At 41.8% G+C, this 16,965-nt stretch overlaps 1 protein-coding gene across 1 annotated transcript in view; it reads left to right on the forward strand.

The window, feature by feature from the left end:
* WDR64 (WD repeat domain 64) overlaps positions 1-16,965 on the forward strand; it is a 170,317-nt gene that overhangs the window by 47,074 nt on the left and 106,278 nt on the right. Inside the window, exon 8 of the mRNA XM_011955769.1 lies at positions 15,136-15,215. Coding sequence (XP_011811159.1) covers positions 15,136-15,215 — 80 coding nt within the window. The remainder of the gene's footprint in view (positions 1-15,135; positions 15,216-16,965) is intronic.

Below are 16,965 nucleotides of genomic sequence, written 5' to 3' on the forward strand. Positions count from 1 at the left end.
AAAAAGAAAGAAAAAAAAAAGCATTAGTTTGAATAGCACTGATAAGACCCTAACTTAGAGCACCTGGAATTTTGAACACTCTAACTGCCACTGTAGCTACTCAGTGACCTCACTGAAGTCTCACATATCTTTGTTGTTCGAAAGGGATCCTGATCCTGACCCCAAGAAAAGGTTCTTGGACCTCACGCAAGAAAGAATTTGCGGTGAGTCCACAGAGTAAAGTGGAAGCAAGTTTGTTAAGAAAGTAAAGGAATAAAAGAATGGTTACTCCATAGGCCAGGCAGTGACATGGGCTGCTTGACTGAATACACTTATAGTTACTCCTTAATTATATGCTAAACAAGGGGTGGATTATTTCCGAGTTTTCTGGGAGAGGGGTGGGCAATTCCTGGAACTGAGGGCTTCTCCCTTTTTTAGACCACACAGGGTAACTTCCTGATGTTGTCCTGGTGTTTGCAAACTCTCATGGTGCTGGTAGGAGTGACTCTTAGCCTGCTACTGCATTACAATCTGTGTATAGTGAGCAGTGAGGATGACCAGAGGTCACTCTCATGGCCATCTTGGTTTTAGTGGGTTTTGACTGGCTTCTTTACTGCAACCTGTTTTATGAGCAAGGTCTGTGGGACCTGTATCTTATGCTGACCTCCTATCCCATCCTGTGACTAAGAATGCCTAACCTCCTGTAAATGCAGCCCAGCAGGTCTCAGCCTTATTTTACCCAGCCCCTATTCAAGATGGAGTTGCTGTGGTTCAAATGCCTCTGACACCTTGATCTCTTCATTATCTCAAATTTTGTCAGCCCTCTCCTCTACTTTCTTCCCTTCCTATTGAGCTGGACCCCAGGTTGATCATCTGAGATAATATCTCACCAGCATTTTCTTGGCCTTATATCCCTATCTGATCACTGCATCTGATTGCAGAGCCCCAACCCTTCTGTTAGCAGAGCCCTTAGCCTAGACTCCTAATCCCCTTACGTGCCTTTGCTCTACTTCCTGTCTCATTTTCTCCAGTGACTATTCCAGACTTCTGCCCCTTTCACTCTTCACTGATGTCCTGTCCTCCTATATGATGACAAAACCCGGAGCCTCAAGGGGAATTCTTCAACACATCAAACCTTTCAAAATTATCTCTGGCCATACCTTCTTTTCTTTCTGTTTCAGAGGTTAAAGTATCAAACCTTCCATTGGTGACCTTATGCTCAACTCCTTCCATCTTCTCCAGGACCTTGCTGTCTCAGCTCTTCAATTGTCTCCTTACTTTCTTTCTCTATTTTTAGGGACGGGGTCTTACTGTGTCACCCAGACCGGAGTGCAGTGGTGCAATCATAGCTCACTCCTCCAGCATCGAACAGGCTAGTTGGGACTACAGGCTGGAGCCACCATGCCCAACTTAAACTCTTATTTTCAAACTATAATACTTAAGTCTCTGTCGATATGAGTAACCCTTCCTTTGACCTACATTTTCCTCCTAACAATCATCCTACACCTTTTCTCTCCTTCTTATTTTAACTTCCCAGAAGAGTACTCTGCATTCACTGCCTCCAGTTCCTTGATGTTATTCATTCCCTCCATAATCCTCTGTAATGTAGCTTCTTCCCTATCTACTCTGTGGAATCAGAAAGCCTCAGGACATTCAGCATTACTGATCTCACCCACTCTGAAACTATTCTCCTGGTTTCTGGGAAGCCAGAGTTTTCTCCCAGTATCTTACTGTTGGTTCCTCTTTCTTGTGATTCTTCTTTTCATGCCTTCTCTTAGTGGTGGTATTCTCTAGCATCTGGTACTTAGCCAACTTTTCTTCTTACATTCTATCCTCTTCTTGGGCGATAGTTGTATTCTTCAATACACTGATACCTGTGTACTGATGAAACCCAAGCTATCTTGAATTTGGGACTTATTCTTGCTCAACATCTACACTTGGATAGTATCTCATAGTCCCTCAGATTCATATGACCATATCTGAGCTTAACTTCCCCCACTCTAAAATATATACCTGTCACCTCACATGATTCTTTTCTCTTCCTTGATGCCCACAAACCAGTAATCACCAAATATGTCTATATTGCCTCATAACCACTCATGGAATCTGTCCTGTCTTCTTTATCTCTATTCCTTTCACTCTCCTGGCCCTTATCTCCAACTGCCCTCTTGCCTCAATATTATCCTTGTCAAAACTACTGTTCATTAATCTTCCAGGGTATTCTCCTGAAGATGACATCCAAACATCTGAATACTTTTCACAGTTCTCTGTCCCTTCCCCACAGCATTTCCATGATCTAGCCCCCCACATACCCCTTACTTCATCCCCTTCAGTGCCCTTCACTGCCTTATACTTAGCTTCCTGTAAATCTGAACTGCTTGCTGCTCCCTTGAAACCCCCATGCTGGCACTTTGTACATGTTTTGAGCCTGAAATACTCTCCCCATTCTTCCTCTTCTTTCTGTCCTCCAATCTCCAGGAATCTTTAAGGATCAGATGGTACCTACTCCAAGGAATTTTCCTGACCATTCCCCAGCACCTTTCTTCCAAGATAAGTTAAATACCCTTTTCATGCTGTATTAGTCCATTCTCCTGCTGCTATAAGGACATACCCACGACTGGGTAATTTATAAAGGAAAGAGGTTTAATTGACTCTTCAGGCTTCCTGAAGATGTCACAAATGCCAAGTTTTGAAGTATTGGTAAAAATTAGTCAGGCAAAACAATTGGGAGGTAGCAGAGTGGATAAACGGACACAATGCAGAAGTGGTGTTCACAAAGATATGGAAGAGAAAGAGAAGATGGTGAGTTCTCAAAATTGCAAATGATCCAATATAATTGGAGAATTGAGTGAGAGAAGAATTGGGAAAGATGAGGCTAGATAATCCAAACATGAAAATACCTGCATACCATGCTAAAGAGTTGGGATTTTAACCTGAAAGCTATTGGAAGCCATCTAATGCTTTAAACAAGAGAGTGAAAAAAATATGTTTTTGACAGATCACCCTAACAGCAGAGTGGAGAATGGATTGGAGAAGGGCAAGCTCAAAGTAGGGAGACCAATTGAGGAAGATATGACAATACTACTTTAGAAGAGAAATGATGAGCGTTTGGGCTTAACCAGGGGAAGTAGGGACAGAGAGAGAACAGATATTCTTGCATAGCTTACAAGAATTGGTGGCCTACTGGATGAGAAAAATAAAGGAGAGAGAGGAATCTGTTTCTTTTTGTATCCTTAACATATTTATGGCATACCTATTTTAGACCAAAAACTAACTGTTCCAGGTAGTGATATAATATAATGATATGCAAAAGAGACTAACCGCTCTCATGGGGCTCCTCTTCTAGTGTAGAGACACATAATAAACAATTAAATAAATAGTACAAATTGAAGGGAGAGGATAGATGGTGAGGGGAGGCAGTATATTTGACAGGATGATCAGGAGAGACTGCTCTGAAGAGACAACATTTGAGCAGAGATCTGAATGTGGTGAAGATCAAATCATACAAATATTTAGAGGAAGAAGGTTTGAGAACAGGTGACTGTCAGGCTTCTGGCTGGGAGGGCTGTTTACATGGCACTATTTACTATAATAGAATATGAGTGAGCAAGGCAGCACTTTGCTCGCTTGCTTCAAGGGGGCAAAAGAATTCTAATGTAACCTTTGCCAACTTATTTGTTGGCCATGTGGTCTTGCGCATGTTACTGAAATTATTTGAACCTCAATAACCTCCTTTATGAATGGAAAGAGCACTAACTTTCTTATCTCACAGGATTTTTCTGATGGTCAAATACGCTGAGATGGGTGAAGGTGCTTTGGAAATTGTAAAATGCAGTACAAATTGAAAGTATTATTATTTGCTTACAGTCATTTAAGCTTTCCTGAAGAATGGACTTTTAAAGAAGACTTCGATTTCCATGTGCTGTCAAAATTCATGAAAATAATAAATACCCCAACACCAGAGAAAAGGAAAGGCACTCATATCTTCCTCTGGGAACCAATTATGATGATGCCAACATTCCCTTTGTTCAAGCATTAGGATCTGTCAATCACGTTGTGAAGTTTGTGTTAGGCTTTAAATGAGGAGTAATCTGTTTTTATCTAAAGACTGGACATTGTCTTCTTTTTGTCAAGAAAAATATGACCTTCAACTAGCATGATTCTAATCAAATATAATACCTTTCGAGGGGAGTAACCTCAAGAGCAAAGTTGAGTTAGACACATTTTCACAATCTCCTTTTCTTAATTCGCTCCACTCCATTTATACGCACACACACACACCCTCAGCCATTCTTGGGTTTTAAAGCAACTTTTTTGTTTTTTATATGTTTTTTCAAAATGTATATTTGTAGATATTTATAAGTTATGTAATGGTATTGTAAGGGCACTAAATTCCTACTCTCCATCATGTTCCACAGGTTTGGTAGTTAGTAGTTGTGAACACTTAGATTATCTAGAAAGTTTTACTTTTCTGATTAACCAGCGCAATCTGATCTTTGCTCTGAACAATATCTACTTTGCAATAGTCAGGAGTTTGTCTTTACACCCAGTGCTGGGGTTCCTGGAATTTGGTTGGTAATGTATTCATCTGAGAAGAAGTCAAGAGATCAGTTGAGTAGTAATGACAACCTCAGCAAACAGTGGTCATTGATCTGTTCAGTCAAACTCTAGATGAGCTTTTCAACTACTTTCTCACTTGGGCCACGCTCCTAAATCTAGAAGCTGAAGAGGCTTCTCAAGTGAGATAGTGTAATCATGTTTTCCTGAACAGCCACTGACATTGGAGAGTCATCTCAATAGACTGAGAGTTGGGTCTACTCCATCCCTAGACTCAACATATTCCTATTTCTGTAATTTCCTATAATGAATCTTAAGTTGAACCAGATACAGCTGCATTTATACAATACATAATTGGCCAGCTGTTAAAATGGGAGCCAACAGCTCCCAAAAAGGCAGGAAAAAAATCCTCTCAAAAAAATTTCCATTTCAGAAGTGATTACCATTCTGTTTGTAATTTTGTATGGTAATTTCACAAATGGAGTTCTGTACTAGCAAGAAAATAAACATCTGCAATTAATTATGCCATGCAAAGCATGTTGACTGTTGCAAGACCTAAGCTGAATCTTTAAACCCTTTGATAGCTTGACAGTTTCCAAGAGATAAGCAACTAACTACTCAACATTACTTTTTATTAGTTACCCAACTCAGAGGCAGAGTATCATATTAGAAAGAGTATAGTGCCCCTTGGTAAGGTTGCTGTGGAGATACACAGAAGTGGTTTTTGTCCTAGCACTCACTAACCCTGTGACCACTGAACACTTTACCATTAGTTCTTACCTCAGTTTCCCCATCTTTAAATGGTAATGAATATACCTACATGATAGTCTTATAAAAATTACTTAAGTTAATTCACGTAAAGTGCCTTGTTTAATGCCTGACACAAAGTACTCAATAAATATTGGTTCCTTTTCTTGTTCCCCTAAGAAAGATACTGAAAAGATTTAAAGGAGAAAAAAAAGAACTTGAATACAAAGGAGAAGAGATGAAGCTATCATAGATTGGTTTGTGCACTGGTTTAAGCTTCCTGTTCCTGCATCTAAAGCAGGGGTTAGCAAACTGTAGCCCAAGGCCAGATCCAATGAGTCACTTGTTTTTATAACATCCTCAAACTAAGAATGGTTTTTACATTTCTCAATGACTGAAACAAAAATTTTAAAAAATGATATCTTATGACCCATAAAATTGATATGAAATTTAAATTTCATTGCTCATGAATAGAGTTGTAAGGGAAACACAGCCATACTTATTTGTGTTATCTATGATTGTTTTCATTCTACAGTGGCAGAGTTGAGTAGATGTGACAAGAGAGACTTTATGGCAAAATCTACAATATTTGTTATCTTATTCTTTATGGAAAAAGTTTGAAAATATCTGATCTAGAATTTTTGATTGCACCCTCCCTTGCCCCTTGGGAATGGGCACAATATGGATCAATAAGAGGCAATAATACAGAGTTAGGGCCATTTTAAAAAAATGCCTTACCTGAGGCATTCTGAAATTTCTTACTTCTTATAAAGGAGAAAAGAGAAATGCCTTATTCCTTGTTTCCTGCCTTCATTCCCCACCAACTACCTCACTGTCACCAGGAGAAAAGATTGAGGGACTCTGCTTACTCAGTAGCCCTGCTTCTTCATCAATCACAGTTCTCCTGGGATGCTTCCTGTCTGCAGCATTGCCTTCCATTCAGTAAACAACCCCAATGGTGTAACTCATGGCCCCTGAAAAGAGTCACCCCTTTACCTTCTACCTGATTACTCTGTTTCTCTCCCTGCATCATGCTCATTAGTTCATGGAACAACAGGAGAAAAGTCTGAGATGAAGCATGTGGTAATTCAGCCAGGGTCTTTCGATAGGGGACTCTATCAAAAGGTTTTTTTTTTTCTTTTTCCTGTCTTAAAGAGAAAATGTTTCTCTTTAAAAATGCTATCATTTCAGGGGGATCAGGGAAAAATTCAGAATGAACTTCCCAGAATCAATACATTTCTATTCTGTGTGACTCTGGGAAGTGGTTATTGTCAATCAGGTATTTGTCCCTTAAGGATATTCCAACAAATATTTATTGGGAGCCTTCTATATTCAAAGAACCATTGTGTATTAATCCATTTTCACCCTGCTATAAAGACACTATCTGTGACTGGGTAATTTATAAAGGAAAGAGGTTTAATTGACTCACAGTTCCACATGGCTGGGGAGGCTTCAGGAAACTTACAATCATGGCGGAAGGTGAAGGGGAAGCTAGGACCTTCTTCACATGACAGCAGGAGAGAGAAAAGTGAGCAAAAGAGGAAGTTGCCAAACACGTATAAAATCATCAGATCTCATGAGAACTCACTCACTAACACAAGAACAGCCTGGGAGAAGCTGCCCCTATGATCCCATCACCTGCCACTAGGTTCCTTGCTCAATACTTGGGGATTACAATTCAAGATGAGATTTGGGTTGGGACACAGAGCCTGACCATATCACATGGTGTCTACATTTTATTCTGTTATGAATGAACATCGTGGGCCCACACTGTACATGAAACTGTGAGTCTGGTGCCACTCTGCTACGGGTAGTGCTTACAGGTGGGGCTTACTAAGGTGCCCTGGCCAGTCTCCTTCCCTCCCAACGCCACCCCTGCCATCCTGAGAAGGGAGTATGGTGTGGTGGACCTGGGCTCAAGTCCAAACACCAAACTGATATCTCAATGCATTGGAAAGTATATGAGAAAACGCTCTTCACTCTTAAAGTGCAATCGAAATGCTCATTACTGTTATCATGATAGATTTCTCACAAAATGTTTGATTTTTTATGCACACTGGTTAGAATAAGACACTTCTAGTAACAGAATGAAAAAGCAATCTTTCAAAGAATATGCAGCTGAATATGAATATGAAATACTGGAAAGCAGGCCATCTTTCATTTTCCAAATTGACATCAATTATACGAGCCTTTCTGCTTGAAAGAAGTTTTATTTAAAGGCACAGTTCACTTATTTGTAATTCATTTAATTAAGTGGGTTCCTATAATTATTTTTTATAGGAAAATAGACTAATTACATCTAAAGGGCAAATATCCTTAAGAAACTGAAATTTTTAAAATGAGAAGTATGAACACAATTCCATATGCTGAGAAATTTAAGTAAAAATGTTGTTAGTTTCGTTCATAATCAGTTAATAGGGTATTAAATGGCTCTTTTCCTGCTGTCTTAGAATTTCAGCTAATGCCATTCTAAAGAGAGGTATAGTAGACCATCCTCAAGAATTATTGGAGTGGATTGTTCTAGATCCATGACCTTTACACCATCATCCCTTGCCAGCAAATATGAATATGATACAACCAGTAATTCTAAAATAATTGAAAAGAGGGATTAAGGTACATAGTTGTGGGCCAGTGGGGGAATGCAGGGGCATTTTGTCTGCCTTCCCCAAAATGGGAGTGGAGGTTGTGGTGAGAGCTTCTGCAGCTACAAAGCAAGTGCTGGTAGGTCCAGGAAGACCTACTCCAGAAGAGCGTGAAGTGGGGAAACGTATCTAGCTCCCCAGTAGCTAGTTGCTGAGGTTCAGAACTCACAGGCTCACCTTGGGCAAGCTTCACATGTGAAACATGTACGTGATGACCACTACTCGCTTCCTCATGGAGAATTTCTTTATTTTTTTTTTTCTTTTTAGAGACAAGGTCTTGGCCTGGCGCGGTGGCTCATGCCTGTAATCCCAGCACTTTGGGAGGCCGAGATGGGCAGATCACGAGGTCAGGAGATTGAGACCATCCTGGCTAACACGGTGAAACTCTGTCTCTACTAAAAATACAAAAAATTAGCCAGGCATGGTGGCGGGCGCCTGTAGTCCCAGCTACTCGGGAGGCTGAGGCAGGAGAATGGCGTGAACCCGGGAGGTGGAGCCTTGGCGACAGAGTGAGACTCCATCTCAACATAAACAAACAAACAAACAAACAAAAAGAGACAAGGTCTTAATGTTACCCCATCACCTGGCCTGGAGGGCAGGGGCATGATTATAGCTCACTGCACCTTCGAGTTCCTGGAGTCAAGCAATCCTCCTGCCTCAACCTCCTGAGTGGCTAGGGATACAGATGTGTGCCACCATGCCCGGCTAATTTTTCTTAATTTTGGTAGAGATGAGGTCTTGTTATGTTGTCCAGACTGGTCTCAGACTCTTGACTTCAAATGATCCTCTACCTTGGCTTCCCAAAGTGCTGAGATTACAGGTGTGAGTCACCATGCCCAGCCCTCATGGAGAATTCTGAAGGCTGCACGCCAGGCCACATTCTGACTTTCCTGGCCCTGGGCATTGTTGCCTTATAGGTCCCTCCCATCATAATACTATCAATCTTACACATGATTTTTCATATACTTTTATGTCTTCAACATTTTTCTTCTGTCTTAGGAAAAATTTAGTATGTTTTCATGGGCCCTAAAAATTCTAATTTTGGGATGTGAAAAAAAAAAAAAATGTCCTATGACCCTAAGCTTTTATTTTTGCCTTCTGACTTTACGTACAATTGGAGTATTTCCATGGGCCCCTTGGGCTCCAGGCCTTGTGCCAGCTGTGCCTAAGGATCAGGTTGACCCTGGCTGGAGGAAGCTGCCACAGAGCTGCATTCACACTGATACTGCCAGCATCCTGTGAATTCCCTTTGGGCCACAGAAGGTAGCTTCGCTGGAGCCATCCTAATGGGAATTGGCCCAAGAAGATCTGCTGCTGGGGTGAGGTGACATGATAAGACAAGGTGGAGGAAAATAATGCCCTTCGTAGTTTATACTACATCCAGTGCAGTCCATTCAGCCAACCAGCTGTGGTGACAAAGTATGTCACTGGCAAACCTGTAAATGAGTCATCAGTTGGAACTTAACTACTTCTCATTTGGGACATTTAAGCATTTTCAAAAGTGTAAATGCTGACTTTTGATTTATGTTACTAAATTGAGACTCCTTTTACGAACTTTGCATTTGATAGAAGAATAACTACTTACAAAGTAGATTTAAATTAGTTCAAAAAACTGTTTTAAATATTTTGGAAGTATTCTTTCACATAAAGATAATACTATCTGTTCTTCCATTTAGTAAAGCTTTCTACCTAGCAGTGAATTTGGTTATTTTGCATTTTTTTATTAAAATTTAAAAAGTCACATTTTTTTCAGGTGATTATTCTCACCCATTAAGACATTTTAACAAATTTTATTTAATTAATTGATTTTTAATTGTAGTGACTATTTCAAAAAATATGAGAGCTATTCCTGTAAACTGGTAGCCTGTTAGCTAAATGCAGCTACAAAATGTGTTTGGGGGATCACTTATTTCTTTCACCTTTGCTTGTGGTGAACCTGCCTTTCCTGTTGTGCATGTTCGCGGGCTCTGGGCCTGGGATCCCCCTTTTCATGGGCATGCAGTCTCAGTTCACCACAGCGCCCCTTCTCCCTGTGGTGTCACACCCAACCACTTCCCCCAGCTAGTTTCCCTTTTCACGGGCATGCAGTCTCAGTTCACCACAGCCCTCCTTCTCCCTGTGGCGTCACACCCAACCCCTTCCCCCAGCTAGTTTCCCTTTTCACAGGCATGCAGTGTCAGTTCACCACAGCCCCCCTTCTCCCTGTGGTGTCACACCCAACCCCTTCTCCCAGCTAGTTTCCCTGCCTGGCTGCTGCAGACTTTGAGTTTGTGACCCTCAACCGATGGACACTCTCACCTCTGTTCTTGTCGTTCACTGATGTATCTATCCCCTAGGGCAGTGTTGGGCGTACAGCTGGCACTCATAAATGTTGTTGACTCACTGACTGAGGACCCACTGAGTAAGCCCTAAAAACTCTACTTCCTTCATAGGCCTCACTGCCCCCGGCAACTTTCCTACCTTGAGTATTTCCCTTTTGGAGTACACTTGGAGTCAACTGTCCTCTCTTCTTAACTCCCTAACGAGCCCTAGACATTCTTTGATATGAGAAACTAATTTTTTAGCAATCTTAGACACAGCAGAACTTTTCAAACATCTTACAAGCCTAAGCCTTCCCAATATAAAATTTTATAGCCAGCAACCTGCAAAGAATCCCCAAATCAAGATCTCTCACCACCCACCAGCCTGTTCTGATTTTGCTTCTTCCTCCACATCTAGGTGCATTGCTGCTCAGAAAGTATGATGAATCATGAGAATCCTTATTCATGTACGTCTGCCCCAACCAGGGACCACTGCGATTGGCAGTGCAGGCTGTGCCCCCTACAGCTCTGGGATGCCATCCACAAAGCCTATGCAGTTGCCCTGCTTGACCCCTGCCCCAGCTGAAGCTATAGGGGAAGGACAAAATCTAAGATTTTAAGAATGGAAGAAACTATTTAGGTCATAGTCAATCCTTGGTTTCATAAGTGGGAACACTGTAGCTCAGCAAGATTAAGTGACTTTTCTAAAGTCATATATTTAGCAACAGAACACAGCCAGAATCTAGGTCTCCTGACCTCACGTCCACAGTACATTCTAAGTCCACTTTACCAGTCGGTCCTGTCCTGCTCCACCCACTTTATGGCAGGGTCTGCCCATCCCACCTCTTCCTTTTACTGGGGCTCCCATGAGAAGAGCCAAAGAGTGCTCGTTCTTTCTTGAAACTGTGTCAGGAGCCAGCCCATGTCCTGTGAGGTCTGCAAAGCAGGGCGAATATACTCCAGGGGGTATGCAAGATGATCCATCACAATGGGGGTAGAAAACTCTAGAAGTTTTCTTTCCTTTAAATTATTATCTCATTATTTTATTGTTGTCTGTTTTATGATGTTTATACAATTTTAATTCAGTAATATATGTACATAATTTATAAGTAAATGTCAGTGGTGTGCATGAAAAACAATTGTAAGAATTTTTTATTTTTTGAGACAGACTTCCCCAGGCCAGAGTACAGTGGCACAGTTTTGGCTCACTGGAACCTCCCCTTCAAGGGTCCAGTATATCCTGTCTCAGCCTTCTGATTAGCTGGGATTACAGGCGTGCACCACCACGCCTGGCTAATTTTTGTATTCTTAGTAGAGACAGGGTTTCACCATGTTGGCCAGGCTGGTCTCGAACTCCTGACTTCACATGATGTACCCGTCTTGGCCTCCCAAAGTGCTGGGATTACAGGCATGAGCCACCGCACCCAGCCTTTAAGAAAAATTTTAAAAGACATTTATGACTCTACCCTTGGAAAGTCTGATTTATCAAGTTAGGGCTGAGGTTCATGTTTTTTGTTTTTGTTTTTGTTTTTTGTAAGGATGGGGCTTCACCATTTGCCCAGGCTGGTCTGGAATTCCTGGGCTCAAGCAATCCTCCTACCTCAGCCTCCCAAAGTATTTGGATAACAGGCGTGAGCCACTGCACCCAGCCTAGGAATTTCTTTTTTAATATCCAAAGTGATTCTGATGCACAACCAGATTTTGGAACGACTACGCTAAGGTTTTGAGCATTCTGACCTAGGTAAAGTTAAGATGTTGATGAAGTTGTATATACAGGTCTAAGGATAACTATTTACTTTAGGCTTAAGGAAGAATAAAGTAATATAATTGGAAAAGCTACATATGACCCATGGTGTCCAGTATAGACTCAGATAAATGCCTGAACTGCTGAGTATGGATCTCTCGTTTGTGATGCTCAAATTTAGTTGAGCAAACTCTTTTTTTTACATCTTTTTCTGACCTTAAACTAATAAGATATGTTTCAGCTAAATCATAAATCTGCATCCCCCTAAAGTTTGCAATTCAGACTTTATTTCCATGCTGTCTCATTGATTTTGTGACTGTGCTCTGAACACTCTATGGGCTTTTGTTTAATTTGCATCCATTTCCTTCATATTGAGAAATATAAAAGTTCAATAGTTGGGCAGCTGTGGCAAGAATTCATTCTTGCCTGAGGTCTAGGGTGATAATTGCAATGCAAGATATTTCTGGTTATTACTCCTTAGGTTCGATATCTCAAACATGACTCCAAAATATAAACTACATTAAAGCTAGGCTTTGGCCAGGTGCAGTGGCTCATACCTATGGTTCCAGCTACTTGGGCAGCTGAGGCAGGAGGATCGCTTGAACCCAAGAGTTTGAGGCTGCAGTGAGTTATGATCATGCCATTACACTCCAGCCTGGGCAACAGAGTAAGACTCTATCTCTGCTAAAAAAAGAAAGAAAATTAGGCTTTGTGAGCCCCGTTTTTTGTAAAGAGATACATTTTTAAAAGTATAGTCCAGTGGGTAAAGGGAATTAAAAAAGAACTGCAGTATCTTTCAATATTATAAATACACATACATTTTGACTTGCAATACTATTTCTAGAAATCCATACTATAGATATATATACAAAAATGGCCCTTTCACAAGTGACTGTTTATTACAATATTATTTGTAATCACAAGAAATTTGAGACAGGCGGGTTCCCCTCAGAAATTAAATAAGTGTTAATTTAGTAATACAAAGGAGTATCTGGTGGCAATAAAAAAAGAGAACTTTTTAATATATGATTTAGACAGCTCTTCAACATACATTATTAAGTGAAAAAGCAATGAACAGAATGGTATATGCTACCCTTTGTATTTTTTTTTTTAAAAGAAAAATACATACATACACAGCAAGAAGGCCAGGTTTCTTCTTCTCTGCACCTTCCCTGCTTGTGTGTCTCAGATCTGCAAGTGCCTCCTCCCAGACCTCCTTGTCTGGGCATCTTGTCTAGGGTCCTTCTGGGTGGCCCCTCTTTTCCAATAACCCTGTTTCCTCTTGTTACACTATCTGATCAATGGAAGTAACAGCTTTCAGCTGTTGCTAGTCTCTGAGGTCGGTATTATTATTGTCCATTGTCCCATCTACTAAGTGAGGAAATTGAAGCACGGTGATGGAGCCAGGATGGAAGCCCACACACTATCACTCAAGCTCGAGCTTTTTTAGCCATGGCACAATACCACTCACAGATACTAACACCCAAAACATACATATGAATATTATATGGTAGATGCTACATGCTTTAAGGGAGAATAAGACAAAAGACAGAGTTTCATTGGTGGAGGTGGGTGGGCGGGTGATGTCCAGGAGAGGCCTAAGAAAGTTACATTTAAGCTGACGCCCAAAGGAGGATGGTTGTTAGTGAGGCTGGAGTCTGGGAGATGATCATCTTTGGCCTGTGCAAAAGCTCTTGAGGAGAGAAAAGAGCTCAGTATGTCCGGAAGGGAGACTGATGAGAGAGACTAGTATAGCTGGATTAGAATCCAGCACAGGAGGAAGAGGAGGGCATGGGGTGAGCCTGGAAGGGTGATAGGGATCACTCAGGGCCAGGCCAGCCAGGTAAAAGAAATGAAGTCTTCTTAGAGCACCAGGGAACCACTGGAGAGAAGTGATGTGATCTAATTTCTATTTTACAAGGGTCACTCTGTCTGCAACATGACAATGGAATTTGGGTTGGGAATGAGGAAAGAAGAATGGGCAATAGTGGAAGCAGGCTGGGCGCGGTGGCTCACGCCTGTAATCCCAGCACTTTGAGAGGTCGAAGCAGGTGGATCACCTGAGGTCAGGAGTTCGAGACCAGCCTGTCCAACATGGTTAAACACTATCTCTACTAAAAATACAAAAATTACCTGGGTGTGGTGGCACACGCCTGTGATCCCAGCTACTCAGGAGGCTGAGGCAGGAAAATTGCTTGAACCTGGGAGACAGAGGTTACAGTGAGCCAAGATTGTGCCACTGCACTCCAGCCTGGGTGACAAAACGAGACCTTGTCTCAAAAAAATAAGTAAATAAAAATAATAGAAACAAAGAAATTACCAGTTTATTGCAGTAGTTCTGGTGAGAGAGGATGGAGAGTTGAACCAACATGTTGCAGTAGGAGTGTGAAGAAGTGGTCAGATTTCAGGTATATTGCAGAGGAAAAATTAACAAGACTTGACAGCAGATTGGATGTGGCGGGTGAGCAAGGGAGAAGTGTCCAAAAGGGTTCCTGGCATTATGTGCTACCCAACAGACTCACTTAGCCACCCAATATCCTTTCTGGATTAAGATCTTATATAGGTTGACCCATCCTCACCACAAGCAAAACCACAAACCCAGCATGGAGGGCTGGATTTTCTTTTAAACAGGAACAATACAAAATACTATGCAAATATCACCAATTAATGGAATAAGTACATTCTTACTGTTAATCATGACTTAATCATTACTTATAATATTGCCTGTGGGCAAATGGATTTACAACCAACTTAGAAATGAGCCTATTAAACATAATCAATGTATAAGACATAATTAACTTGATAAAGAAAAATATAGGCTGGGCGTGGTGGCTCAGGCCTGTAATCCCAGCACTTTGGGAGGCCGAGACGGGCAGATCACGAGGTCAGGAGATCGAGACCATCCTGGCTAACACGGTGAAACTCCGTCTCTACTAAAACTACAAAAAATTAGCCGGGCGTGGTGGCGGCGCCTGTAGTCCCAGCTACTCAGGAGGCTGAGGCAGGAGAATGGCGTGAACCCAGGAGGCAGAGCTTGCAGTGAGCCGAGATCACACCACTGCACTCCAGCCTGGGCAATAGAGCGAGACTCTGTCGCAAAAAAAAAAAAAAAAGAAAAGATAAAAAGAAAAATATATACATTTTACATCTAATTTGTGTTTTCCAGGCCCGTCCGAGAGTTTTCCATGCCAAGAGGAGCGAACACTTTTTGCTACTGTGTTAAAGCAAATGTGATTGTCACTGGAGGTGAGAGGACGGTTCACATTACACGGGGGTTTTCTACTTTGCAAACATCGTTCTCTTTGAGTTTTGGTGCTGGGAAAAACACATTAGGGAATTTACAAATTGGTGTCAACTCAAATCTGTCTGCCTTTTTCTTTCTGGCATCTGGATTTGATAACATACTTAGAAAAGCCTTCTTCAGCCCAAGAATGTGTGAGACAAATTTTCCTGTTTTTCCTAGAATTTGTTCTTATTGTTTTGTTTTCTGTTTTACCTTTAGAGCTTTAATCCATCTAGAGCTTATTTTTATGTGTGAGAACATGAGTTCCTAGGTGTCCCAGGAGACCTGGAGCCCCCGAAACAGAATGGCGCTTATGTGTATGTGTGTGCCTTTTTCTGGAGAAAAATTTCAAAATTTTATCAGATCCTCCAAAGGAGATCATGACCAAAAAGGTCAAGAGCCAGTGATTTAGAGTTAACAGACGAGAAGGCCAAGAAGAGAATCTTGAAGAATACCAACATTTAAGGGATAGGTTAGGTAGAAAATGAGAAAAAAGGTTATCTGCTATGTGGAAAGAAAAAGGTGACACAATAAGTTTTGGGAGGAAGGTAAGGGACAGAAAAGATCTTTGAGACTCAGACTCCTTATTTATAATACTGGGGTTTTAATAGCCGATAGCCGTAGGATGGCTTTGAGCCTGGGCCCTGGAGTCACACTGTGTGGGTACAACTCCTGGCTCTCTCACTTGTGAGCTATGTGGTAGGGGGCAAGTTGTTCATTCCTTTAAGCTTCAACCTCATTTGTAAGTGGAGTTGATAATAGTTACCTACCCATAAGGTTATAAGAATTAAACTGACTGGGCTCCATGGTTTACACCTGTAATCGCAGCACTTTGGGAGGCCGAGGCAGGAAGACTGCTTGAGCCTAGTAGTTCAAGACCGGCCTAGGCAACATGAAAAGACTGCTAGTTCCAGCTACTCAAGAGGCTGAGGCAGAGGATCACTTGAGCCCAGGAGGTTGAGGCTGCAGTGGGCCATGTTTGTGCCACTGCACTCCAGCCTAGGCAACAGCAAGAGCCTGTCTCAAAACAGCAACAACAATAACAACAAAACTAAACTAATTCAAAGTGCTCAACACAAATTTGTTATTAATAATACAAACAATAAGAAAATAATACCTGGCCAGGCACGGTGGCTCGCACCAGTAATCCCAGCACTTTGGGAGGCTGAGGCGGGAGGCGGGAGGATTGCTTGAGCCCAGGAGCTCAAGACTAGCCTGGGCAATACAGTGACACCTTATCACTACAAAAAAATATTTAAAAATTAGCTGAGCATTTGGTGTGTACCTGTAGCCCCAGCTACTAGGGAGGCTGAGGTGTGAGGATTGCTGGAACCCAGGATGTTGAGGCTGCAGTGAGCCATGACAGTGCCACTGCACTCCATCCTGGATGACAGAGCAAGAGCCTGTCTCAAAAAGAAAGAAGGAAAGAAGGAAGGAAGGGAAGAAGGAAGGAAGGAAGGAAAGAAGGAAGGAAGGGGGGAAGGAGGGAGGGAAGGAAAGAAAGAAAACAAAAGAAAAGAAAAGAAAGCAAGGGAGGAAAGGAGGAAGGAAGGGAGGGAGGAAGGAAGGGAGGAAGAAGGAAGGAAGGGAGGAAACAGGGAAGAAGAAGGGAGGAAGAAGGAAGGAGGGAGGGAGAAGGGGAGAAGGGAAGGGAGGGAGAGGAGGAGGAGGAGGGAAAAGAGGAGGAGGGAAAAGAGGAGGAGGGAGGAGGAA

The sequence above is a fragment of the Colobus angolensis genome, unplaced genomic scaffold, assembly GCF_000951035.1.
Source record: "Colobus angolensis palliatus isolate OR3802 unplaced genomic scaffold, Cang.pa_1.0 Scaffold40, whole genome shotgun sequence".
NCBI classification, from domain to species: domain Eukaryota; kingdom Metazoa; phylum Chordata; class Mammalia; order Primates; family Cercopithecidae; genus Colobus; species Colobus angolensis.